We start from the raw sequence: 27,701 nt of genomic DNA, 5'->3' as shown, positions 1-27,701 counted from the left end.
ACTTGTATGAATACCAAGAGCTCAGATGGAAACCCAGTTCTAAGCAAAGAAGGGGAAGCTGAAAGGTGGAACGAGTATATAGAGGGCCTATACAAGGGCAATGTACTTGAGGACAATATTATGGAAATGGAAGAGGATGTAGATGAAGATGAAATGGGAGATACGATACTGCGTGAAGAGTTTGACAGAGCACTGAAAGACCTGACTCGAAACAAGGCCCCCGGAGTAGACAACATTCCATCGGCCTTGGGAGAGCCAGTCCTGTCAAAACTCTACCATCTGGTGAGCAAGATGTATGAGACACGCGAAATACCCTTCAAGAAGAATATAATAATTCCGATCCCAAAGAAAGCAGGTGCTGACGGATGTGAAAATTACCGAACAATCAGTTTAATAAGTCACGGATGCAAAATACTAACGCGTATTCTCTACAGACGAATGGAAAAAGTGGTAGAAGCTGACCTCGGGGAAGATCAGTTTGGATTCCGTAGAAATATTGGAACACGTGAGGCAATACTGACCCTACGACTTATCTTAGAAAGTAGATTAAGGAAAGGCAAAACTACGTTTCTAGCATTTGTAGACTTAGAGAAAGCTTTTGACAATGTTGACTGGAATACTCTCTTTCAAATTCTGAAGGTGGCAGGGGTAAAATTCAGGGAGCGAAAGGCTGTTTACAATTTGTACAGAAACCGGATGGCAGTTATAAGAGTCGATGGGCATGAAAGGGAATCAGTGTTTGGGAAGGGAGTGCGACAGGGTTGTAGCCTATCCCCGATGTTATTGAGTCTGTATATTGAGCAAGCAGTGAAGGAAACAAAAGAAAAATTCGGAGTAGGCATTAAAATCCATGAAGAAGAAATAAAAACTTTGAGGTTCGGCGATGACATTGTAATTCTGTCGGAGACAGCAAATGACTTAGAAGAGCAGTTGAACGGAATGGACAGTGTCATGAAAGGAGGGTATAAGATGAACACCAACAAAAGCAAAACAAGGATAATGGAATGTAGTCGAATTAAGTCGGGTGACGCTGAGGGAATTAGATTAGGAAATGAGACACTTAAAGTAGTAAAGGAGTTTTGCTATTTGAGAGCAAAATAACTGATGATGGTCGAAGTAGAGAGGATATAAAATGTAGACTGGCAATGGCAAGGAAAGCGTTTCTCAAGAAGAGAAATTTGTTAACATCGAGTATAGATTTAAGTGTCAGGAAGTCGTTTCTGAAAGTATTTGTTTGGAGTGTAGCCATGTATGGAAGTGAAACATGGACGATAAATAGTTTGGACAAGAAGAGAATAGAAGCTTTCGAAATGTGGTGCTACAGAAGAGTGCTGAAGATTAGATGGGTAGATCACGTAACTAATGAGGAGATATTGAATAGAATTGGGGAGAAGAGATGTTTGTATCACAACTTGACAAGAAGAAGGGACCGGTTGGTAGTATATGTTCTGAGGCATCAAGGGATCACCAATTTAGCATTGGAGGGCAGCGTGGAGGGTAAAAATCGTAGAGGGAGACCAAGAGATGAATACACTAAGCAGATTCAGAGGGCTGTAGGTTGCAGTAGGTACTGGGAGATGAAGAAGCTTGCACAGGATAGAGTAGCATGGAGAGCTGCATCAAACCAGTCTCAGGACTGAAGACCACAACAACATCAGCCTGTCCCTTCTCCTTGTCAGTGTTTTCCACATTTACCTTTCCTCTCCCATTCTGCGCAGAACCTCCTCATTGCTTACCTTATGAGCCCACCTAATTTTCAACATCCATCTATGGCACCACATCTTAAATGCTTCGATTCTCTTCTGTTCCCGTTTTCACACAGTCCGTGTTACCTACCATACGATTCTGTGCTCCAAACGTACATTTTCAGATATTTCTTCCTCAAATTAATGCCTATGTTTGGTACTAGTAGACTTCTCTTGGCCAGGAATGCCTTAGTACTTCTGTATTCCACTTCTTCCTGACTAATCTCCTAAATTTCAGCCTACTCTTCATCAATATTACATAGTGATCTGAGTCTATATCAGCTCCTGGGTGCGCCTTACAATCCTGTTCTGATTTCAAATCTCTGTCTGACCATGATGTAATCTAACTGAAGTCTTCTCGTATCACCCGGTCTTTTCCATGAACGGGGTATTTGCCATTACTAGCTCAATACCTCTTTCTCCTCTCTGATTCCCTTTCCCAAGCCCATATTCCCCTGTAATCTTTTCTTGTACTCCTTCCCCTAAAACTGCATTCCAGCCTCCTATGAGTATCAGATTCTCATTTCGCTTTACGTACAGCATTACTCTTTCAGTATCCTCACATACTTTCTCTACGTCTTCACCTTCAGCTCGCGACGCGTGCATGTATACATGAACTATCGTTGTCAGTTTGGTTTGCTGTGAATTCCGATAAGAATAACCCTATCACTGAACATACTTCCTTCCCAATCCTCCTATACATAACGAATCCTCCTCCTGTTATACTAATGTTCTGCTGCTGTTGATATTAACCTACACCTACTCACACCAGAAATCCTTGTGTTCTTTCCATTTCACTTCACTGACCCCTATTATATCTAGAGTGAGACTTTACGTTTACCTTTTCAGATTTTCTAGTTTGCCCTACCACGTTCTAGCTTTTGAAATTCCACGCCTCGACTCGTAGAAATTTATACTTTCGTTGGTTATACAGTCTTTTTCTCATGGTCACCTCCCCTTTGGCAGTCCCCTCCCCGAGATCCGGATTAGGAACTGGAATCTTCTATAATTGAGAAAGTATCATGATGATCTCTCCATTGGCAAGCCTCGTTTTATAGTAGCGAATCCGTTTTTCATGATATTTGGTGGTCAATTCCGCTTTATATACGGGGTCCGGTTATTTTTGTTCAGATAGTGTAGTTACAGCGACCTATGTTCTCTTCAACATCCTTTGTCTCCCTCTACAATTTTTCCCTCATTTTTTTCCATTGCCAAACTGACGATTCCTAGAGCTTTCAGGTTGTGTCCTATTAACCGGTCACTTATTTTAGTCAAGCTGTGTGATAATCTTTACCACATTTCTATTCAGAACCTTCACATCAGTTATTTGAGATACCCATTAATCTCAGCATTTTCTGTAGTCCACATTTCCTATGCTCTACCTCAGGAAAGACTTCCTAACATTTAAATCTATATTCCACATTAATAAATTTCCCTTTTTCAGGTAAACATTTTTTTATTGTCTGTCTGCATTTGATATTTTCATTACTTCGGATATCGTCAGTTACTTTGCGGCCCAAACAACAAGACTCATCGACTGCAATTAGCGTCGCATCTGAATTATAAATGTAGGTTTGCTTTTCCTCAGTGTCTCTTCTAAGGAACGTAATAATGTCACTATTGCCTTCAAAGAATCGTTTCTGTAACTTCGTACTGGTATATATATGAAAGTAGATCTATTCGGGAGTTAGATATCATAACGGTTCATGGAACTTTGCGATTACGATTTGCAGTAAGTCAGCGTTTCTTCTTAACTGCTTCTCTGCGCTTCAGAATTTGATTCTACAAGCATACACCCAGAGAGATTCTATACACACACCTATTATGAGTCTTCCCTTTCTACTCAAGCATGCATTTGGAAAATTCAGAGACCAGTAGAAAAATACATCATATGTGCAACGGTATCAAGGCAGCTGAGTTTTTAGTGGCCGTTCAGGACATTATCATCTTATGTTACTCAGATTTACTGTAATGATCGATATTCCTTCTCGTTTATACAGTTTTGAAGTATTTATGGAGCTTCTACATCGTTTCTTACCATATTTCTTCAGCTGTGACAATACACTGCCTTTCGCTTTTATAATTGTTGAATGAATGCACGGATCCTGCGATTTACCAGTATTGATTGCCAATATGGCCCGCCAATTGCTATCAGTAATGGCACCAGTTAGTGCAGAAAATGAAAATCTGTTGAACTTCCATCATATAGGCATGTCTCATGGGGTGTAGTGACACACAGTTCGTTGGCGGTTTTCAACGAAAACACATAGAGATACCTCGTGTGAATGAATTTTACGTATAAGTCGTAGAAATAGGGTAGGTACAAATCCTTTACTTTCTGGAAGTGCTATGGGGTGTATAAAATCGTATTTAAATTCCTTCAGTCCTCTTTGTAGTCAATAAACAAGATTTTCATCCATTTATGCTCGTCGTGTGACTAGGGCCTGCCGTCGGGTAGACCGTTCGCCGGGTGCTAGTCATTCGATTTGACGCCACTTCGGCGCCTTGCGCGTCAATGGGGATGAAATGATGATGATTAGGACAGCACAACACCCAGTCCCTAAGCAGAGAAAATCTTCTAGCCACCGGGAGTCGTACCTGGGCCCTTAGGATTGACATTTTGTCGCACTGACCACTCGGCTACCAAGGGCGGACCATTCGTTGCTACCCGAGGGTACACAGGATGAATCCGAAATTACTGAGAAAATTACGGAGAATTTTCAGAAATATTTTCTTAATATTTTATATATTGGACCTGTGGTACGCGGTGGCTCGTTGCAGAGTAATAATGAAATTAAGCTATACAGGGTGTTACAAAAAGGTACGGCCAAACTTTCAGGAAACATTCCTCACACACAAATAAAGAAAAGATGTTATGTGGACATGTGTTTCCATGTTAGAGCTCATTTTAGTTTGTTCTTCCACCTACGCTCATTGGAGCACGTTATCATCATTTCATACTGTATACTCTACCTGTGCTGGTAGAACATGTGCCTTTACAAGTACGACATAACATGTGGTTCGTGCACGATGGAGCTCCTGCGCATTTCAGTCGAAGTGTTCGTACGCTTCTCAACAACAGATTCGGTGACCGATGGATTGGTAGAGGCGGACCAACTCCATGGCCTCCACGTTCTCCTGACCTCAACCCTCTTGACTTTCATTTATGGGGGCATTTGAAAGCTCTTGTCTACGCAACCCCTGTACCAAATGTAGAGACTCTTCGTTCTCGTATTGTGGACGGCTGTGATACAACACCCCATTCTTCAGGGCTGCATCAGCGCATCAGGGATTCCATGCGACGGAGGGTGGATGCATGTATCTTCGCTAACGGAGGACATTTTGAACATTTTCTGTAACAAAGTGTTTGAAGTCACGCTGGTACGTTCTGTTGCTGTGTGTTTCCATTCCATGATTAATGTGATTTGAAGAGAAATAATAAAATGAGCTCTAACATGGAAAGTAAGCGTTTCCGGACACATGTCCACATAACATATTTTCTTTCTTTGTGTGTGAGGAATGTTTCCAGAAAGTTTGGCCGTACCTTTCTGTAACACCCTGTATAGGTTTGTTGCCTTATTATCTCTACTTCTGTAAAAATACATATTCAGCCGTGAATAAGGCGCAATCTACACTCGCTAAAACGAATAACTCATAACACACAGTAATACAACAGCGCTCAGGAGCTAAATAGCTGTGATGTGGTTGCCATCCCTGCAGGAACAGTTCAGCGAAGCATCGTTGTTTCGCTCTTGCGCCACATTCATTGAACGCGTACACGGGGTCCATACCAACCAAATCCTCATCAGTAAGACCACCCATACCGCTTTGTATCAGCAATATCCGAAAAAGCAAAATCTGAGACAGAACCGAGCAGTACAGACTGCGGTTAAGAGTAAAGCTGACATCACTGTTGCAGAACACTTAATGAGTGTAACAGGTTTGTTTCCGGAAAAGGTACTCAAAGAATACCGTCGACAATTCACTGTAGTGCAGATATTTTCAGTGCAATACGGGTACAAAGATAAATGGGATAAGAATTGAAACGAAATTCTATTTAACGAACCTCCACAGATCACGGGCCCTTTATGCCAGATATTCGGAAAGTATCCTTGAATAACATCCGAAATTACGTCGGGTCTACTGAGGTTCACCCTGTAGAATTAGAGGCGGTTGCTACCCAGAAACTTTTCTTGAGGCTAGTAAACGGTGATATCTTATCCTTATTTCCTAAACACGTAGTGTTCCTAAAAAATACTTCTGTAATTCACTCAAAGGAAAATGTCGTATGAAGAGAATGAATATTTCTGGCATTTAGAAATGGTGGTGAGTAAATCATTTTCGTATCTGTCTTTCAAAATGCCAAAAAAAGTTCATCAATCTGCCGAGAACAGTAGCAAACTCGAAGCGCGAAGAAAGATATAATTAAAAAAGAAAGAAACTAATCCCTCTTGTATCCTTAAACACCCACTAACGCACCACTGAAGTCATTTTCCGACATGACTTGCGTCCATTGTCTTGAGCGGCTCAGAAGAATGAAGTCAGGTTGTTTACCTCGCGTGAGAGATGGCCTCTTCTCGCTGCGTTCACCTCGACCCACTGTTTTCCATCTCACGCAGAACCAGGCGCCCTTGGAAGTGCCAGGAACATCAACAGGTGCAAACTTGTTCCGTGATGCTGCATTCTGTGCGATGCCTTTTCTTATACTGTATAATTCTGGTGACGATGCCGTAATTGTGGAGTGCATCGGTTCTAGCCTTTTCTCGAAATCGTTGCAATCGATCTTATTCGGATTAAAAACATTCAGAAAAACCGTCGAGGGCGCTTCAGAGACACCTTATGAAAGGTTGAATTCGCGACACAGATCGCCCCCAGTTGCAAAGCAATTTCGCAGTTGGCAAGATACACGAAGGAGAGAAGGCGAGCACGACTGAGCTTAAAGCCAGCCGGGGAGAATTTTGACAACCTGTCACTGTAACCCGACGCAGGAAAATTCATCCTTATCTAATAATTGTTGTAAGGACTGAAAGGGAGGATAGAGAGTCCACTCCACGTTGAAAGTGAAAGAAAAAGTTTTCCCCTCACAGTAGCATTAAAAAGCACATCAGTTATCTGAGAACAGTCGATTTTTCTTCTTCAAGTGTTGTTCAGCTCTTGTAACAGTTTTTTCATGACACCAGGAGACTGATAGAAAAAAATAAAAAAAAAAGAGACGAGGCAGTGAGTATCGAGTTCGAACGTGGACTAATCATCGGATGTAACCTTAGTGACGAATCCCTCGTGGACAGGTCAAACCTTCTAAAGTCGACCTAGTCGACTGTTTCTTATATGAATGTAAAGGGGAAACGCCATAGAATAACCAAGCAAATATAATACATTGATAGTCAGAGACCGTCGAGCAATGTACACAATGTGCAAGGAGGTTTTAAAAAAAATCAGATGAAATTAGCGGAAGAAATCGCTTGTGAATTGGAAAATAATACCAGCAGTTCAGCAAACACAGTGACTGTAGGGAGGAATTTAAAAAGAACGGGACACGATTGTGGAGCAGCTCCTCATAAGCCATGCGTTTCTTTAGTCAGTGCTAAGCGACGTTCGACCTTTGAGTTGGTGTAATTAGCGACGCATTTAGACAGTGGATGCCTGGAAACGAGTGATTTGGGCTGACGAATCACGCTGTAGCCTGCGCCAATCCGACTGGAGTGTTTGGGTTTGGTGAATGCCTGGACGTCTTGTGACGACAGTCAAGTACACAGGTGAGCTTTGTGTGGTGTCACCGCCAGACACCACACTTGCTAGGTGGTAGCCTTTAAATCGGCCGCGGTCCGCTAGTATTATTTATTTATTTATTTATTGCCAAATTATAGACCTGTTACCTGATGTTTAAAACAGGTCGTACATCTTACAATTTTCGATTTTCATCTTTTTACAGTTTTCTTTCATTTTGTTTTATCTACAACATTTACAAAGAATGATTCAAAATAACAATAATTTGAGGTTGAAATATAAATAAAATTTTGTAGTTTTTAAGAAGAATATAAAAAGAAGATAGGATAGATGAGAGATTTGTTAGTACCATCACCGAGTGTGACTGACGGTGAATACCTCGGAATGATTTCATCGAGCCGTTGACCGCCAGTCCGCTAGTATACGTCGGACCCGCGTGTCGCCACTATCAGTGATTGCAGACCGAGCGCCGCCACACGGCAGGTCTAGAGAGACTTCCTAGCACTCGCCCCAGTTGTACAGCCGACTTTGCTAGCGATGGTTCACTGACAAAATACGCTCTCATTTGCCGAGACGATAGTTAGCATAGCCTTCAGCTACGTCATTTGCTACGACCTAGCAAGGCGCCATGTTCAGTTACTATTGATATTGTGAGTAATGTACAGTCAAGAGCGACGTTCACCATTTATGGATTAAAGTTAAGTATGCCACCAGCTACGTCCGTTTTTTCTAAATTCTAATTTCCTTGTCCTGTTCCAGACCTCACGCCAGCCTGCGTGAGCTAAAACGCGTGCCTTTCGGCTTCCTCTAATAACACGGTGTTGGCTCTCCTGCCAACCCACAACACTTTGTTACAGTACGGTCGTGTTTCTCGTGGGCGGGGTGTGAGCCTCTTATTGAGCTTAAGATAATGCAGAATGCGGAAGTATGTGAACACGTTTTGCAACATTGCGTAATGCTCAGAGTAGAAAATCTGTTCGGAGACGATGATTGTTTCCATCGGAATGGCAATATACATTGTCTCACAATGAGTCACGAGCTAGAGACACCTACATATACAGGTGGCAGGCCGCGCGGGATTAGCCGAGCGGTCTAGGGCGCTGCAGTCGTGGACTGTGCGGCTGGTCCCGGCGGAAGTTCGAGTCCTCCCTCGGGCATGGGTGTGCGTGTTTGACCTTAGGATAATTTAGGTTAAGTAGTGTGTAAGCTTAGGGACTGATGACCTTAGCGGTTAAGTCCCATAAGATTTCATACACATTTGGACATTTTTTTAGCAGATGGCGCTACTATCGCATACAGACGGTATAAAAAGGGAGTGCATTGGCGAAGTTGTCATTTGTACTCAGGTGATTCATGTGGAAAGCGTTCCGACGTGATTGTAGGCGAACAACGAGAATTAACAGACTTTGTGAGCAGAACAAAGGTGGAGCTAGACGCGTAGAACATTCCATTTCCGAAGTAGTTAGGAAATTCAATATTCATAGTGTCAAGAGTGTGCCGAGAATGCCAAATTTTAGACATTACCTCTCATCATGGACAACGCAATGCTTAACGTCCGTCCGCAGCGCGTGGTCGTGCGGTAGCGTTCTCGCTTCCCACGCCCGGGTTCCCGGGTTCGATTCCCGGCGGGGTCAGGGATTTTCTCTGCCTCGTGATGACTGGGTGTTGTGTGCTGTCCTTAGGTTAGGTTAGGTTTAAGTAGTTCTAAGTTCTAGGGGACTGATGACCATAGATGTTAAGTCCCATAGTGCTCAGAGCCATTTGCTTAACGTCCTTCAATTAACGACCTAGAGTGGCGGGGTTTGTGTAGGGTTGGCAGTGCTAACAGACGAGCAATAGTGCGGAAAAATGAGCACGAAAAACAATGTGGGACGTACGACTAACGTGTGCGTTAGGGCAGTGAAGTGAGATTTGGCGTTCACAGATTATGAGAGCACATGAGCGACGCCAGTGCCTTGACTGTTGTTGTTGCTGTGGTCTTCAGTCCTGAGATTGGTTTGATGTAGCTCTCCATGCTACTCTATCCCGTGCAATCTTCTTCATCTCCCAGTACCTACTGCAACCTACATCCTTCTGAATCTGCTTAATGTATTCATCTCTTGGTCTCCCCCCACGATTTTTACCCTCCACGCTGCCCTCCAATACTAAATTGGTGATCCCTTGATGCCTCAGAACATGTCCTACCAACCGATTCCTTCTTCTTGTCGAGTTCTGACACAAACTTCTCTTCTCCCCAATCCTATTCAATACTTCCTCATTAGTTATGTGATCTACCCATCTAACATTCAGCATTCTTCTGTAGCACCACATTTCGAAAGCTTCTATTATCTTCCTGTACAAACTATTTACCGTCCACGTTTCACTTCCATACATGGCTACACTCCATACAAATACTTTCAGAAACGACTTCATGACACTTAAATCTATACTCGATGTTAACAAATTTCTCTTCTTCAGAAACGCTTTCCTTGCCATTGCCAGTCTACATTTTATATCCTCTCTACTTCGACCATCATCAGTTATTTTGCTCCCCAAATAGCAAAACTCCTTTACTACTTTAAGTGTCTCATTTCCTAATCTAATACCCTCAACATCACCCGACTTAATTCGACTAAATTCCATTATCCTCGTTTTGCTTTTGTTGATGTTGATCTTATATCCTCCCTTCACTAACAGTTCGATATCACCTGCAGCCCTCTCTTGGGCTCGTGACCATATGGAGTTGGGACCTAGACGACTGGAAAACGGTGGTCTGGTCAGATCAGTCCTGATTTAAATTGGAAAGAGTTGACTGTATGATTCGAGTGTGGCGCAGACTCCGCGATGCTGTGAAAGCAAGTTGTCGACGGGGCATTGAGCAAGCTGATGGTGGATTCCTAAATGTGTGGGCTGTGTTTCCAGGGAATGGACTGGTTCATTGACTGAAAACAGTTCAGTTCGGCTATTTGGAAACATGTTCCCAAACAACGACGGAATTTTGACGGATGACAGGTTTTTGAAAAAAATTAGGATCCCCTTGAAAACGTACTCCGCAGATAGGGACGAAACGTCGGGTTTTAACGTGAAACCCATTGGACAACGGCATAATAGCCCGGAATATTTTATTAATTGTGACATTTCCGGCCGTGAAAGTTTACATTTTACAGTGCACCATCTAACCAGGTCATAGCTATTCGCCGTTGGTTTGAAGAAGTTTATGGACAATTCGAGCGAATGGTTCAAAATGGTACAAATGGCTCTGAGCACTATGGGACTTAACAGCTGAGGTCATCAGTCTCCTAGAACTTAGAACTACTTAAGCCTAACTAACCTAAGGGCATCACACACATCCATGCCCGAGGCAGGATTCGAACCTGCGACAGTAGCGGTCGCACGGTTCCAGACTGATGCGCCTAGAAGTGCTCGGCCACACTGGCCGGGTCGAGCGAATGATTTGGTTGCCCAGACAGGCCGACATGAATCGTATCGAACATTTACGGGAAATAATGGCGAGGTCAGTTTGTGCACAATATCCTGCTCTAGCACGACTTTCGCAATTATGGACCGCTATGAAGGCAGCATGGCTAAATATTTCTGCAGAGGACTTCTTACGGCTTGTTGACTGCATGCTGCACTGTTGCTGCACTATGGTGGGAAGAAGGAAATCCGACTTGATATTAGGATATGATCCATGAGTTCTGTCACCTGAGTATAAAACACCATCTGTTAGGCAATGTTCCGTGAACAATAACATTCCTGGAACGAAATGGCCTGCCCAGTGTCCCGACCTGAACCCAATGTAATACTTTTTGGGCGAGTAAGATCGTCGATTTCACTCCAGATCCAACAACACTGTATTCTCTGGTTTCGAGTCTTGAGGAGGAATGAGCTGCCATTTCTCCATATTTAGACATAACACTGAAAGTGTCATTGCAGTGTCGAAACAGTCTCAAAAGTGAATGGTGGACACACCACGTGTTAATGTCCTCTAATAAGTGTTGGATACTTTTTATCTTATGGAATATGCAGAAATTAAGAATACTGCTGAGGACAAACAAGCATGCAGAACTGATCAACCCAGTTTTTGGACTGAAGGCAACAACATGTGCATGTGTGTTGTGTAAGTAGGCTGTTTGGGTTTTTATGTTGGTAACGCCATGTAGCGCTCTATATGAAAATCACTGACTGTGCTGTGTGCAATCTGTGGCTGGTTCGCATTGTTGTATTTTGCTATTGTAGTGTTGGGCAGTTGGCTGTTAACAGCGCATAGCGTTGCGCAGTTGGAGGTGAGCCGCCAGCAGTGGTGGATGTGGGGAGAGAGATGGCGGAGTTTTGACAGCGGATGATCTGGACGTGTGTACATCAGAGACAGTAAATTTGTAAGACTGGATGTCGTGAACTGATATATATATATATATATATATATATATATATATATATTATGACTTTTGAACGCTATTAAGGTAAATACATTGTTTGTTCTGTATCAAAATCTCTCATTTGCTACATATTCCTGTCAGTAGTTAGTGCCTTCAATAGTTAGAATCTTTTATTTAGCTGGCAGCTGTATTGCAGTAGTTCCAGTAACGAAGATTTTTGTGGGGTAAGTGATTCATGGAGGGTATAGGTTATTGTTTGTCAGGGCCATTCTTTTGTAGGGATTATTAAAAGTGAGATTGCGTTGCGCTAAAAATATTGTGTGTCAGTTTAGTGTTGATCAGAATAAGTAAAGAGCGAAATGTCTGAGTACGTTCAGTTCTGCTCAGCTGTTTGAAAATCAAATAACGTAAGCGGTTTTCCAGCACAGTAATTGATAAATTTTTCCAAGGGGACGTTTCAGTTGGTGCTGTTGTGTAGCACCGGTGAGTACATGTAAAGCTGACCATTCACAGACCTACGAGTCGGCCATCCCCCTCCCGCTAAATGGGTCGTTGACCTGTTTGACTGTGTGTGGGCGCACTGACTGCTTGGCAGGCCCTACCTGCGCCAAGTCGCGTGCCACTTTTCACCACGCCCAATCAGAAGGGAAAAGAACGAAGTGTGGAAGCAGGTAGAGGTCAGAGGCAGTAGCTGGCCGGTACGCCAGTGGAGCCTACGCTTCTGGAGCACAAAGGCGAACACGTCGGGACAGACCCCGCTGGATGGGTGGCGTTGGCCGATCTGCCGGCCTGAGAAGGGGATGCTTACAAGGGAACCTCCCCATCGCACCCCCCTCAGATTTAGTTATAAGTTGGCATAGTGGATAGGCCTTGAAAAACTGAACACAGATCAATCGAGAAAACAGGAAGAAGTTGTGTGGAACTATGAAAAAAATAAGCAAAATATACAAACTGAGTAGTCCAAGCGCAAGATACGCAATATGAAGGACACTGTGAGCTGAGGAGCGCAGTGGTCCCGTGGTTAGCGTGAGCAGCTGCGGAACGAGAGGTCCTTAGTTCAAGTTTTCCCTCGAGTGAGAAGTATACTTACTTTATTTTCGCAAAGTTATGATCTGTCCGTTCGTTCATTGACGTCTCTGTTCACTGTAATAAGTTTAGTGTCTGTGTTTTGCGACCGCACCGCAAAACCGTGCGCTTAGTAGACGAAAGGACGTGCCTCTCCAATGGGAACCGAAAACATTTGATCGCAAGGTCATAGGTTAACCGATTCCTCCACAGGAAAACACGTCTGATACATTCTATACGACACTGTTGACGGCATGTGCGTCACATGACAGGAATATGTTGTCGACCCACCTTACTTGTACACTTGGCGAATGGGTAAAGAGATTCTTCCACCTTGGCCGATTTAGGTATTCTTGTGGATGTGATAATCACTCCCAAAAAAGTGATCGCATCGGACGGACAGATAATAATTGTCTAAAAATAAAAAATTAAACTTTTCGCTCGAGGGAAGACTTGAACCTCTCGTTCCGCAGCTGCTAATGCTAACCACGGGACCACGGCGCTCCTGAGCTCAGAGCGTCCTAGATATCGCCTGTCTTGCACATGAACTACTCAGTTTGTATATTTTGCTTATTTTTTTCGTAGTTCCACGCAACTTCTTCCTGTTTTCTCGATTGATCTGTGTTCAGTTTTTCGAGCCCTATCCACTGTGCCAACTTATAACTAAATCTGAGGGGGGTGCGATGGGGAGGTTCCCCTGTTAGAGATATGACTGACCTCCTCGCGGCGCGACGTGGGCCCGGCCGCCTTGAAGCTGTAGGTGCCGTCCAGCCGGCGGGTGACCTCCGACCTGCCCCTGGGCAGCCTGGCGTCCCCTGGCCGCGGCCGGCCCGGCGGCGCCTGCACGAACAGCGGGCCGCCGACCGACAGGTCGGGGTGCGCCGTCAGCACCTGGAAGCCGGTGCCCGAGCCCGCCACGTACTCCACCGTGTGCCGCTCGCCCGCGTCGTCCACGAACGAGTAGCGGCCCTTCACGCGCCCTGCCGACAGGCACAGTGGTCACTCGCGGCTGGCAGCCTCGTGCAGGTGGCGTATCGCGCAGGAGGTGTCACGCTCGCAGGTTTACGCGCATTAACACTGTATGTCGGACTGTAGTACTGGGCAAAGCTGGTCGTCTAAAACAGGGGTCTCCAAACTACGGCCCGGCAAACCGACCCGCGTTAGCTGGCCGGACAACCCCGGTGTCCGGCCCGCCAAGTACGAGGGCTGTCCAGAAAGTACAGGCTGTTTAAAAAATGACCGGTATATTTGAAACGGCAGTAAAAGCTAAACGAGCAGCGATAGAAATACACCGTTTGTTGCAATATGCTTGGGAGAACAGTACATTTTCAGGCAGACACACTTTCGAAATTACAGTAGTTACAATTTTCAACAACACATGGCGCTGCGGTCTGGGAAACTCTATAGTACGATATTTTCCACATATCCACCATACGTAGCAATAATATGGCGTAGTCTCTGAATGAAATTACCCGAAACCTTTGACAACGTGTCTGGCGGAATGGCTTCACAAGCAGATGAGATGTACTGCTTCAGCTGTTCAATTGTTTCTGGATTCTGGCGGTACACCTGGTCTTTCAAGTGTCCCCACAGAAAGAAGTCACAGGGGTTCATGTCTGGCGAATAGGGAGGCCAATCCACGCCGCCTGCTCTATGTTTCGGATAGCCCAAAGCAATCACACGATCATCGAAATATTCATTCAGGAAATTAAAGACGTCGGCCGTGCGATGTGGCCGGGCACCATCTTGCATAAACCACGAGGTGTTCGCAGTGTCGTCTAAGGCAGTTTGTACCGCCACAAATTCACGAAGAATGTCCAGATAGCGTGATGCAGTAATCGTTTAGGATCTGAAAAATGGGCCAATGATTCCTTTGGAAGAAATGGCGGCCCAGACCAGTACTTTTTGAGGACGCAGGGACGATGGGACTGCAACGTGGGGCTTTTCGGTTCCCCATATGCGCCAGTTCTGTTTATTGACGAAGCCGTCCAGGTAAAAATACGCTTCGTCAGTAAACCAAATGCTGCCCACATGCATATCGCCGTCATCAATCCTGTGCACTATATCGTTAGCGAATGTCTCTCGTGCAGCAACGGTAGCGGCGCTGGGAGGTTGCCGCGTTTGAATTTTGTACGCATAGAGGTGTAAACTCTGGCGCATGAGACGATACGTGGACGTTGGCGTCATTTGGACCGAAGCTGCAACACGGTGAACGGAAACCCGAGGCCGCTGTCGGATCACCTGCTGCACTAGCTGCGCGTTGCCCTCTGTGGTTGCCGTATGCGCTCGCCCTACCTTTCCCGCACGTTCATCCGTCACGTTCCCAGTCCGTTGAAATTTTTCAAACAGATCCTTTATTGTATCGCTTTTCGGTCCTTTGGTTACATTAAACCTCCGTTGAAAATTTCGTCTTGTTGCAACAACACTGTGTTCTAGGCCGTGGAATTCCAACACCAGAAAAATCCTCTGTTCTAAGGAATAAACCATGTTGTCTACAACACACTTGCACGTTGTGAACAGCACAGGCTTACAGCAGAAAGACGACGTACAGAATGGCGCACCCACAGACTGCGTTGTCATCTATATCTTTCACATCACTTGCAGCGCCATCTGTTGTTGAGAATTGTAACTACTGTAATTTCGAAAGTTTGTCCGCCTGAAAATGTACTGTTGTCCCAAGCATATTGCAACAAACGGTGTATTTCTATCGCTGCTCGTTTAGTTTTTATTGCCGTTTCAAATATACCGGTCATTTTTGAAACACCCTGTAAGTTCCGATTGATCGCGAAATGGAAACCACATTGAAAGTCAGAAATGTTTTATTTGTAACAGTTAGCTACACCTTCCAGCCACCTCTCTACGTAGTCGCCGTTCTGACTTAGGCATTTGTCGTAGCGTTGAACCGACTTTCCAATACCCTCATCATAGAAGCCAGCCGCCAGTGCTTTCCGCCAATTCCCTACGCTGACCTATAGGTCGCTGTCTGTGCCAAAATGTTGTCTTCATAGCCAGTGGTTCATGTAAGCAGAGTTGAAACTCAGACGGAGACAATTACGGGCTGTGCTGTTGGTAATCAAACATTTCCAATTGAAAATGATGCAGTAGCATCTTCATTGCCCCTGCGGAATCCGGCTGAGAATTGTCTTGAAGAAGAAACAGCACGTCAGTTATGTAATGTTGGCTGCATAGCTTCAGGCGAAATTTCTCGACAGGAGCTCGTACTTGGCGGGAAGCACTATTTTCTAGGCATCTTTACGAACTCACTGCGAGCTCAGAAATGAGAAGAGCGACGTGATGCTATCTAAGGTCATACTAGATGTACTGACCAACACATCTGTGCAAAGCTTCATCGGATTTTCATAGTCGTTTCCATTTCGCGACCGATCGGAACTTACTTTCTGGACACCCCTCGTATTTGAGAGGTACCTATACTGCCAACAATTGAGTTTCGAGACCTATCGCGACCAATACACCGCGACATTGTCGGGGCTCTATCTTTACAAAGCTGAAGGTCATGTTTAAACTTGTGGCTGTCCACAATAAGCAGACAGACCATTCTCCGTGCGATAGTGAAAAAAAAAAAGAACGGTTAACAGACTAGTTTGGCGACAACATTTTAAGTAAAAAAATTCTTTGCATTTTATTCTACTCACGAGTGTGGTGCAAGTCTTTCAAATGGACGCCACTTCGGCGGCTAGCCTTAGTAATCAATCATTATGGAAGATGCTTCTTAAGCGAGGTTTCACTTTCTTTTGATTACATTGTATAATACAGATAGCAAGTAAATCGTATAACATATTTTTATTTAAAGGTAATGTAAAGAAAATACAATACCGGGTGTACATGACGATATTGGATATTTTAGTTGTAACTGATGTATAAAAATAACTGTAATTAATTTATATCTTGAAAACTCACATTGTTAGATTATACACGTAAAACAATTTTAACATCTTAGTGATAATTAGTGACTTTTATGTAGCTGTAACTTTCCTTTCATAGTTACCTCCAGTTGTGGATCAAGTGTACTGTTAGAGAGAATCATCAGCGACTTCAAATGCTCGTCACTAAATTTTGATCTGTAAACACTTTTTGAATTTTTCATTTTGGAAAAAGTTTTTTCACACAAATAAGCAGTGCCAAAAGCGAAAAAAAGCCACGGGCAAATTTACGTAAATTTGGAAACTGTGTGGATGGAAGACACTTACAAAATTCCAGTAGTGTTGACTTTGAATGTTTTTCTTTAAAAAAAGTCGCTACATTGCAAATCAATAATTTCAAACTGAAGTTCAGTCAGGTACGTCCACCAATCAAAATTATGTAATTAAATAAAAATCATAGTTCATTTCAGTGCTAGCTGTTCCCACGACCGTAGATTTTTGCGATTTCATCTTTCCTGTAGCCTTACATTACGGTGATCATGGAGTGCAAGGGTGCTTTAATTCCACTAGGTAGATCTTGGCCCTTATGACTTCGTGGAGGAGTCAATGTGTCCCGCGGACTAAAAAGTTTGGAGACCCCTGGTCTAAAATAATCTCGCATAGATGAGGCATACCAAACACAGTGTACGCGTAGCAAGAGAGCTACAATTTAACGTCATACAAGATTATAGAGACAAACAATTTTTAAATGTAAGCGCAGGCTTCCGCGGCCGTTGTCGTTGCCAATAAAGTTCTTCTGGACTGTTGACCGGATTGTCAATATCTAAAACTGACCGCCGTTTCGGCCACTCTTGCAAGTGGTCTTCCTGAAGTGACGCAGCACTGAGAAAGGCCACTTTCAACAGTGACCGAAACATCGGACAATTTTATACACACATGAAAAAATGTTTTGCATCATCTCGTTTCCGAGAGTTCCGAAACCTGTACAGAAAATTTCTCATAAAAACCACACACTCCATGTTGTATCACCATACAGCAAGACCTTCGAAAGGTGGTCCAGATTGCTGTACACACCGGTACCTCTAATTCCCAGTAACACGTTCTCTTGCATTCATGCATACCTCTATTCGTCGTGGCATACGATCCACAAGTTCATCAGGGCACTGTTGGTCCAGATTGTCCCAATCTTCAACTGGTGATTCGGAGTAGATCGCTCAGAGTGTTTGGTGGGTCACGTAGTCCATAAACAACCATTTTCGATAGTGTTCATGTCTGGAGAACATGCTGGCCACTCTATTCGAGTGATGTCTTTATCCTGAAAGAAGTCATTCAGAACATGTGCAGGATGGGGGCACGAATTGTTGCCCATGAATACGAATCCCTCGCCAATATGCTGCCGATATGGTTGCACAGTCGGTCGAAGGATGGCATGCGCGTATCGTGCAGCCGTTATGGCGCCTTCCATGACCAGCAGCGGCGTACGTCGGCCCCACATGATGCTACCCCAAAACATCAGGGAACCTCCAACTCGCTGGAGAGTGTGTCTAAGGCGTTCTGCCTGACCAGGTTGCCTCCAAAGACGTCTCAGCTGGTTGAAGGCATATGCTACACTCATTGGTGAAGAGAACGTGATGCCAGTCCTTAGCGATCCATTCGGCATGTTGTTGGACTCATTTGCACCGCGCTGCATGATGTCGGGGATGCAAAGATAGACCTCCCCATGGACACTGGGAGTGAAGTTGCGCATCATGCAGCCTATTGCGCATAGTTTGAGTCGTAATACTATGTCGTGTGGCTGCACGAAAAGCAGTATTCAATATGGTGGCGTTACTATCAGGGTTCCTCCGAGCCGTAATCGGTAGGTTGCGGTCATCCACAGCAGTAGTAGCCCTCGGGCGGCGTGAACGAGGCATATAATCGACAGTTCCTGTCTCTCTGTATCTCCTCCATATCAGAACAACATCGCTTTGGTTCACTCCGAGACGCCTGGACACTTCCCTTATTGAGAGCCCTTCCTGGCACAAAGTAAGAATGCGGAAGCGATCAAACCGCGGTGTCGACCGTCTATGCATGGTTGGACTACAGACAACAGGAGCCGTGTACCTCCTTCGTGGTGGAATGACTGGAACTGATCGGCTGTCGGACCCCCACGGTCTAATAGGCGCTGCTCATGCATGGCTGTTTACATCTTTGGGCCGATTGAGTGATATATCTGAACAGTCTAAGGGACTGTGTCTGTGATACAATATCCACATTCAACGTCTATCTTCAGGAGTTCTGGGAACTGGGGTGATGCAAAACTGTTTTTGATGTATGTACTTCAGCACTCTATGCTTATTATTTTCAAATTAGGATGTACGTCTGACTCATTATTATTAGCCGTTTAATACCTTTTTTGGGTCATCAGACTGCTGACTGGGTTGATGTTCCTCGCCACACCTTTTTCTGCTGTGCTAATCTCTTCATCCCTGAGTAGTAAATATAGTCAACATCATCAAATACTGTACGATATATTCCAACATTTGACCTCTCTCTAGATTTTTACCCTTTCCAGCTCCCATAAAGTACCAGTGAATTTATTGCATGGTGCTCTAACATATGTCCTATCATCCAGTACCTTCTTCTTGTCAGTGTTCTCCAAATGTTCGTTTTTCACCAAATATGTGGAGAACCTCCATATTCTTTACCTCATCAGTCCATGTTATTTTCAGCATCCTTCTATAGCACCACATCCCAAATGCTACGATTCTCTTCTTTGCTAGTTTGTCATTGGACTATGATCACCTTTCTTACAGTTCTGTGGTCCAGACTTACATACTCAGATATTTCTTCACCAAAGTAAAGTCTATGATTGATACTAGTAAACTTCTTTTGGTCAGGAGTGAATGTGCTGCTCTGATTTTTATGTTCTCCTTGCTTCGTCCGTCATGTGTAATTTTACCTCCAACTCAGAAGAAAACCTACATGTTGTCTGCTTCGTCGTCCCCAATTTTAATAAACGTATCGGTAATCTCATTTATTTTACTCGTCCTTACTTTCGTGTCACTCTCAATCCATACTGTGTACTCATTAGACTGCTCATTCCATTCATCAGGTACTGCAGCTCTTCCTCTCTTTCACCCGGTACATCAAAGTAATCTGCGGATTTTATCGTCGATATACTCTTTCCCTGAATTCTGATCCCACTGTGAACCTTTATTTTTATTTCCATCATTGTTTTTCAGATATATAGAGTCGAGAACTTAGTTCTTGGTCTCCCATTCTCATTGTTGCCTCTTGTTTCTTGTACATACTGTGTATTGCTGGGGTTTCCCAATAGCTTGCAGTTACTTTCGTAAGAATTTTGCACCATTTTACATGGTCGAATACTTTTTGTAGGTCGACAAGTATTAGAAATACCTCTGCGGGATAAATATCTCCTCTAGAATTCTCCTTACATTATGCTCTTCAGATGTATGTCTTACCATCGCACACGTTATGATGTCATCTGTCCACCCCACAGTACAGCGTCGGCTCTGTCTTCTTCCAACCCTTTTCTGAATACCACTGCGGACCACTATACCTGCTTCATAGAGGGAACTCTATGGGGAATGTAACCCTCCTTAGGAATCTCTGTCCTTGATGCACTCCAGCACGAACTGATTGAAGGCAGATTGGTAGCTACTCATTTGGATCCAGAACAGTTGGACACCCAGTGGAGACCACTCTACCAACATCATAGGTAGGAAATTACATGGGGTTAGTAGACCCACTCAGGAATTCGTAAATCCAACATAAAAATATGGAGTGAGGAACAGCGGCTAGTCGCACTGTTGTAGCAGCATTTACCATCAGCCGTTATTGAAAACTTTATTTTGGGCATTAGTTTCAATGCCTTAGTAGCGTCTCCTCCAGACTCCAATACCTCAAACATCCAGATGATTCCAGTCGTATACGATAACACAGGAAAAGCTAAAGTAGCTGGATTCGATATAAATCTTTCGAATAGTGTGTCGAAACACTGCTATAGCATGCAGTCACTACAGCACTTTCAGTATTATGCACATACCGGGTGATCAAAAAGTCAGTATAAATTTGGAAACTGAATAAATCACGGAATAATGTAGATAGAGAGGTACAAAAAGACACACATGCTTGGAATGACATGGGGCTTTATTAGAACAAAAAAAAAATAAAAATAAAAACAAAAAAAAAAACAAAGTTCACAAAATGTCCGACAAATGCGCGTCGTTTGGTGATAATCGTGTGCTCAGCCGCCACTTTCGTCATGCTTGGTCTCCCAGGTCCCCAGACCTCCGTCCGTGCGATTATTGGCTTTGGGGTTACCTGAAGTCGCAACTGTATCGTGATCGACCGACACCTCTAGGGATGCTGACAGACAACATCCGACGCCAACGCCTCGCCATAACTCCGGACATGCTTTACAGTGCTGTTTTATTCCTCGACTACAGCTATTGTGGAGGAATTATGGTGGACATATTGAGCATTTCCTGTAAAGAACATCATCATTGCTTTGTCGTACTTTGTTATGCTAATTATTGCTATTCTGACCAGATGATGATGACTGGGTGTTGTGTGATGTCCTTAGGTTAGTTAGGTTTAAGTAGTTCTAAGTTCTAGGGGACTGATGACCATAGATGTTAAGTCCCATGGTGCTCAGAGCCATTTGAACCATTTGACCAGATGAAGCGCCATCTGTCGGACATTTTTTGAACTTTTGTATTTTTTTGGTTATAATAAAACGCCATGTCATTCCAAGCATGTGTGTCAATTTGTATCTCTCTATCTACATTATTCCGTGATTTATTCAGTTTTTAAATTTATACTGACTTTTTGATCACCCGGTATATACCTGAAATACTCTGGACATTTGATTACTTGAGCCTACAGGATTCGCTACTGAGGCGTTGTAACTAGTAACCTAAATAAAGTTTTATAATCTATCAGCTGATGGTAAATATTTCTATTCCAGCAGGCAGCAAATCGAAGAAAAAGTGGTAGCTAGAGCCCCCATTTGGGGTGTAGCGTCCAGGAAAGGTGGTTGACAATTGGTAGCACTATATCCAAATTGTAGAGAGGAACTGTATGATGAATGTGGGTTCACCATTGGAATTGTTGTCCTCAGTGTACTGTAGCTCTTACTCACTCATGGAGACCATGCAACTGGGGTCCTCCTTGGGACTGTGGTAACTGCAACAGGTGGGCGTCCGCCAGGACTCTCTGCCGGTGTTATACAGAAGTAAGTGTAGGGCCAATGAGGACTCACCTAGGGCGTCGCTGTCCTCGGTGCGCTGAAGCTCGCGCTCGTTGATGGTGAACTGGTAGCTGGGGTTCTCGTTGGGGTCGTGGTAGCCGGAGTAGGTGGGCTGGTACTGGGGGCTGTCCTGCGGCACGGGCGGCCGGTACGGGATGACCGCCTGCGACAGGTCCATGCGGCGGTGGACGCCGGCGCCGCGCACGCGGTAGCCGCGGGGACCCGCCGAGTAGACGGTGTCGGGGCGGGAGCGCTCGCCCCAGCGGCCCTGCACCACGCCGTTGCGCGACGTCGCCGTGTGGAAGTGCAGCGACGGCGGACCTGCCGGCAAGCGCGCTGCTGCAGCAGGTGGCTCCAGCGGCGAGCGGGCAGCGGCACCGCAGGCAGCTCACAGCAGTGACCGCGAGGGCCGACACGGAATATTGTGTACCGATTAGGTTTCTTTCAGATTACGATGATACAATAGCTCCCTACTTACAAGGGAACCTCCCCATCGCACCCCACTCAGATTTAGTTATAAGTTGGCACAGTGGATAGGCCTTGAAAAACTGAATCCAGATCAGTCGAGAAAACAGGAAGAAGTTGTGTGGGACTATGAAAAAATAAGCAAAATATACAAACTGAGTAGTCAATGCGCAACATAGCCAACACCAAGCACAATGTGAGCTCTACAGCGCCGTGGTCCCGCGGTTAGCGTGAGCGACTGCGGAACGCCAGGTCCTTGGTTCAAGTCGTCCATCGACTGAAAAGTTTAATTTTTTTATTTTTCGGACAATTATTATCTGTCCGTCCGTCCGATGCGAGGTAACTGCGCCGTAGTATGTGGACGCCACACCTAAACAAACATCGAAACAGACGACGTCAGTCGACTACAGCGCACGGAAGAGAGAGTATTCCTGCTAAAGAGGCTCCCTGGCTGGCAGTTGACTGTTCGCTACTTTGGACGGGAGTGTATTAAATACGTGAGATGTATTCCGTGGGCAATATGAATCCAGCAAATATAGCTCGCGACTTCAATAACGATCGCACGGATTTGCGGTGCGGTCGCAAACCACAGACGCTAAACTTATTACAGTGAAGAGAGACGTCAGTGAACGAACGGACAGATCATAACTTTGCGAAAATAAAGAAAGTAAAATTTTCACTCGAGGGAAAACTTGAACCAAGGACCTCTAGGTCCACAGCTGCTCGCGCTAACCACGGGACCACGGCGCTCCTACGCTTACACTGTCTTTCATGTTGCCTATATTCCACATGGACTACTCAGTTTGTATATTTTGCTTACTTTTTTCATAGTTCCACACAACTTCTTCCTGTTTTCTCGATTGATCTGTACTCAGTTTTTCAAGGCCTATCCACTGTGCCAACTAATAACTAATTCTGAGGGGGGTGCGATGGGGAGGTTCCCTTGTTAGCAATCATATACAACCGCTCGCTCACCGATAGATCTGTACCTACAGATTGGAAAATTGCGCAGGTCGCACCAGTGTTTAAGAAGGGTAGTAGGACTAATCCATCGAATTACAGACCTATGTCATTGACGTCGGTTTGCAGTAGCGTTTTGGAGCATATACTGTATTCAAAGATTGTGAATCACCTCGAAGGGAACGATCTATTGATACGTAATCAGCATGGTTTCAGAAAACATCGTTCTTGTCCAACGCAGCTAGCTCTTTATTCGCACGAAGTAATGGCCGCTATCGACAGGGGATCTCAAGTTGATTCCGTATTTCTTGATTTCCGGAAAGCTCTTGACACCGTTCCTCACAAGCGACTTCTACTCAAGCTGCGGGTCTATGGGGTATCGTCTCAGTTGTGCGACTGGATTCATGATTTCCTGTCAGGAAGGTCGCAGTTCGTAGTAATAGACGGAACATCATCGAGTAAAACTGAAGTGATATCAGGTGTTCTCCAGGTAAGCGTCCTTCGCCCTCTGCTGTTCCTGATCTATATAAATGACCTGGGTGACAATCTGAGCAGTTCTCTTAGGTTGTTCGCAGATGATGCTGTAATTTACCGTCTAGTAAGGTCACCAGTATCAGTTGCAAAGCGATTTAGAAAAGATTGCTGTATGGTGTGGTAGGTGGCAGTTGACGCTAAATAACGAAAAGTGTGAGGTGATCCACATGAGTTCCAAAAGAAATCCGTTGGAATTCGATTACTCGATAAATAGTACAATTCTCAAGGCTGTCAATTCAACTAAGTACATGGGTGTTAAAATTACGAACAACTTCAGTTGGAAAGTCCACATAGACAATATTGTGGGGAAGGCGAGCCAAAGGTTGGTTTTCATTGGCAGGACACTTAGAAGACGCAACAAGTCCACTAAAGAGACAGCTTACACTACACTCGTTCGTCCTCTGTTAGAATATAGTTGCGCGGTGTGGGATCCTTACCAGGTGGGATTGACGGAGGACATCGAAAGGGTGCAAAAAAGGGCAGCTCGTTTTGTATTGTCACGTAATAGGGGAGAGAGTGTGGCAGATATGATACGCGAGTTGGGATGGAATTCATTAAGGCAAAGACGTTTTTCGTCGCGGCGAGATCTATTTACGAAATTTCAGTCACCGACTTTCTCTTTCGAATGAGAAAATATTTTGTTGAGCCCAACCTACATAGGTAGGAATGATCATCAAAATAAAATAAGAGAAATCAGAGTTCGAACAGAAAGGTTTAGGTGTTCGTTTTTCCCGCGCGCTGTTTGGGAGTGGAATGGTAGAGAGATAGTATGATTGTGGTTCGATGAACCCTCTGCAAAGCACTTAAATGTGAATTGCAGAGTAATCATGTAGATCTAGATGTAGAGTGCATGGGAACAGGAAGTCCCCCGTCACTCACTTCCGCCCCTACCCATCGTACAAGTTACTGTACTGGTCTTGTTAATTTCTCACGGTTGTGTTCCGATCGCTAGAGTTCAACATACGCTACTGGCCATTAAAATTGCTATACCAAGAAGAAATGCAGATGATAAACCAGCATTCATTCGACAAATATATTATCCTACAACTGACATGTCATTACATTTTCACTCAATTTGCGTGCATAGATCCTGAGAAATCAGTACCCAGAACAACCACCTCTGGCCGTAATAACGGCCTTGATACGAATTGGCATTGAGTCAAACAGAGCCTGGATGGCGTGTACAGGTACAGCTGCCCACGCAGCTTTAACACGATACCACAGTTCATCAAGAGTAGCGACTGGCATATTGTGACGAGCCAGTTGCTCGGCCACCATTGACCAGACGTTTTCAATTGGTGAGAGATCTGGAGAGAGTGCTGGTCAGGGCAGCAGTGGAACATTTTCTGTATCCAGAAAGGCCCGTACAGGAACTGCAACAGGCAGTCGTGCATTATCCTGCTGAAATGTAGGGTTTCATAGGGATCGAATGAAGGGTAGAGCCACGGGTCGTAAGATATCTGAAATGTAACGTCCACTGTTAAAACTGCCGTCAATGCGAACAAGAGGTGACCGAGACGTGTAACCTATGGCACCCCGTACCATCACGCGGGGTGATACGCCAGTATGGCGATGACGAATAGACGCTTCCAACGTGCATTCACCACGACCTCGCCAAACACGGATGCGACCGTCATGATGCTGTAAACAGAACCTGGATTCATCCGAAAAAATGACGTTTTGCCATTCGTGCACCCAGGTTCGTCGTTGAGTACACCATCGCAGGCGCTCCTGTCTGTGGTGCAGCGTCTAGGGTAACCGCAGCCACGGTCTCAGAGCTGATAGTCCGTGCTGCTGCAAACGTCGTCGAACTGATCGTGCAGATGGTTCTTGTCTTGCAAACGTCCCCATCTGCTGACTCAGGGATCGAGACGTGGCTGCACGATCCGTTACAGCCACGCGGATAAGATGCCTGTCATCTCGACTGCTAGTGATACGAGGCCGTTGGTATCGAGCACTGCGTTCCGTATTACCCTCCTGCACCCACCGATTCCATATTCTTCTAACAGTCATTGGATCTCGACCAACCCGAGCAGCAATGTCACGACACGATAAACCGCAATCGCGATGGGCTACGATCCGACCTTTATCGAAGTCGGAAACGTGATGGTACTCATCCTCCCCCTAACACGAGACATCACATCAACGTTTCACCAGGCAACGCCGGTCAACCGCTGTTTGTGTATGAGAAACTGGTTGAAAACTTTCCTCATGTCAGCACGTTGTAGGTGTCGCTACCGGTGTCAACCTTGCGTGAATGCTGTGAAAAGCTAATCATTTGCATATCACAGCATCTTCTTCCTGTCGGTTAAATTTCGCGTCTGTAGCACGTCATCTTCGTGATGTAGTAATTTTAATGGCCAATAGTATACTTAAGCGTTTATCGGAGTTGTAATCTGATTTTCAGTTCCCTATATTTTCGGTTAGTAGTCTCTTTCTCTGCCTCTGGTGGGTGGGGCGCCTTCTTTGGGAGACATATGACCAACAATTTTGGCATGAGCCTCGACCTCGTTGCCGGGGGCTTGTGAGACAAATGTTACCAGTTACCATACTGTGCACCAAGAATCTGTTCGTGGAAGCTCTGTGTCGAATGGAATCAGCTGATTACTGATGTCCTGCACGAATTTGATAAATACGTGCTACGTTGCTGAATATGTGTCGAGCGCCTGGACGTGTACGGGTATGGAGAGAACCTCACGAATTCATTGACCCTGCATGTCAGCAAGGGACTGTCCAAGCCGCTGAAGGCTCTGTATTGGTGTGGGGCGTGCGCAGTTGGAGTGATACAGGACTCTTGATACGTCTAGATACGACTTTGACAGGTGACACGTACGTAGGCATCCTGTATCATCATCTCCATCCATTCATGTCCATTATGCATTCCGACGGATTTGGGCAAATCCAGCAAGACAATGCGACACACCACGCGTCCAGAATTACCACACAGTTGCTCCAGGAACATTTTGAGTTTAAGCACTTCCATTGGCCACCGAATCCCCAAGACATGAACATTATTGAGTATATCTGCCCCCAGATGCAAAGCAACTTTGCAGTTCTCAAGATACACTAATGTGAGCACGACTGAGCTTAAAGCCAGCCACGGAGAATTTTGACAACCCATCACTGTAACCCGACACTGGAAAATGTATCCCTGTCCAGTAATTTTTGTAAGGACTGAAAGGGAAGATGCAGCCATTTCCAAACTGGAAGTGCAAGAAAAAGTTTTCCCCTCACAGTACCATTAAAAATTACATCAGGTTTCTTCTTCAAATGTTGTTTAGCTCTTGCAATAGTTTTTCCATGACACCAGGAGTCTGATAACTCAAAAAAAAAGGCAAGGCAATGAGTATTGACTTCAAACGTGGACTAATCATTGGATGTAACTTTAGTGACAAATCCATCGTGGAAAATTCAAACCTTCTAAAGGTGACCTAGTCGACTGTTGATTATATGAAGGTAAAGGGTTCAAATGGCTCTAAGCACTATGGGACTTAATATCGAGGTCATCAGTGCCCTAGACTTAGAACTACTTAAACCTAACTAATCTAAGGACATCACATACATCCATTCCGAGGCAGGATTCGAACCTGCGACCGTAGCAGCCACGTGGTTCCGGGCTGAAGCGCCTAGAACCGGTGGGCCACCGCGGCCGGCCACAGAGGAGGAGAAAAGAAAATTGAGTATGTGCTAGATGACGATCTGTTTGGCATTG

General features: G+C 44.8%; 1 protein-coding gene across 1 annotated transcript in view; it reads right to left on the bottom strand.

Moving 5' to 3' along the window:
- The window catches only part of LOC126100991 (spidroin-1), a 117,667-nt gene that overhangs the window by 51,691 nt on the left and 38,275 nt on the right, over nucleotides 1-27,701 (bottom strand). The window contains exons 3-4 of the mRNA XM_049911658.1: nucleotides 22,043-22,351; nucleotides 13,613-13,875 (exon numbers count right to left, since the gene is read on the bottom strand). Coding sequence (XP_049767615.1) covers nucleotides 13,613-13,875; nucleotides 22,043-22,351 — 572 coding nt within the window. The remainder of the gene's footprint in view (nucleotides 1-13,612; nucleotides 13,876-22,042; nucleotides 22,352-27,701) is intronic.

Source organism: Schistocerca cancellata, chromosome 9 (assembly GCF_023864275.1).
Source record: "Schistocerca cancellata isolate TAMUIC-IGC-003103 chromosome 9, iqSchCanc2.1, whole genome shotgun sequence".
NCBI lineage: Eukaryota > Metazoa > Arthropoda > Insecta > Orthoptera > Acrididae > Schistocerca > Schistocerca cancellata.
This window is presented reverse-complemented; position numbering and strand designations above follow the sequence as displayed.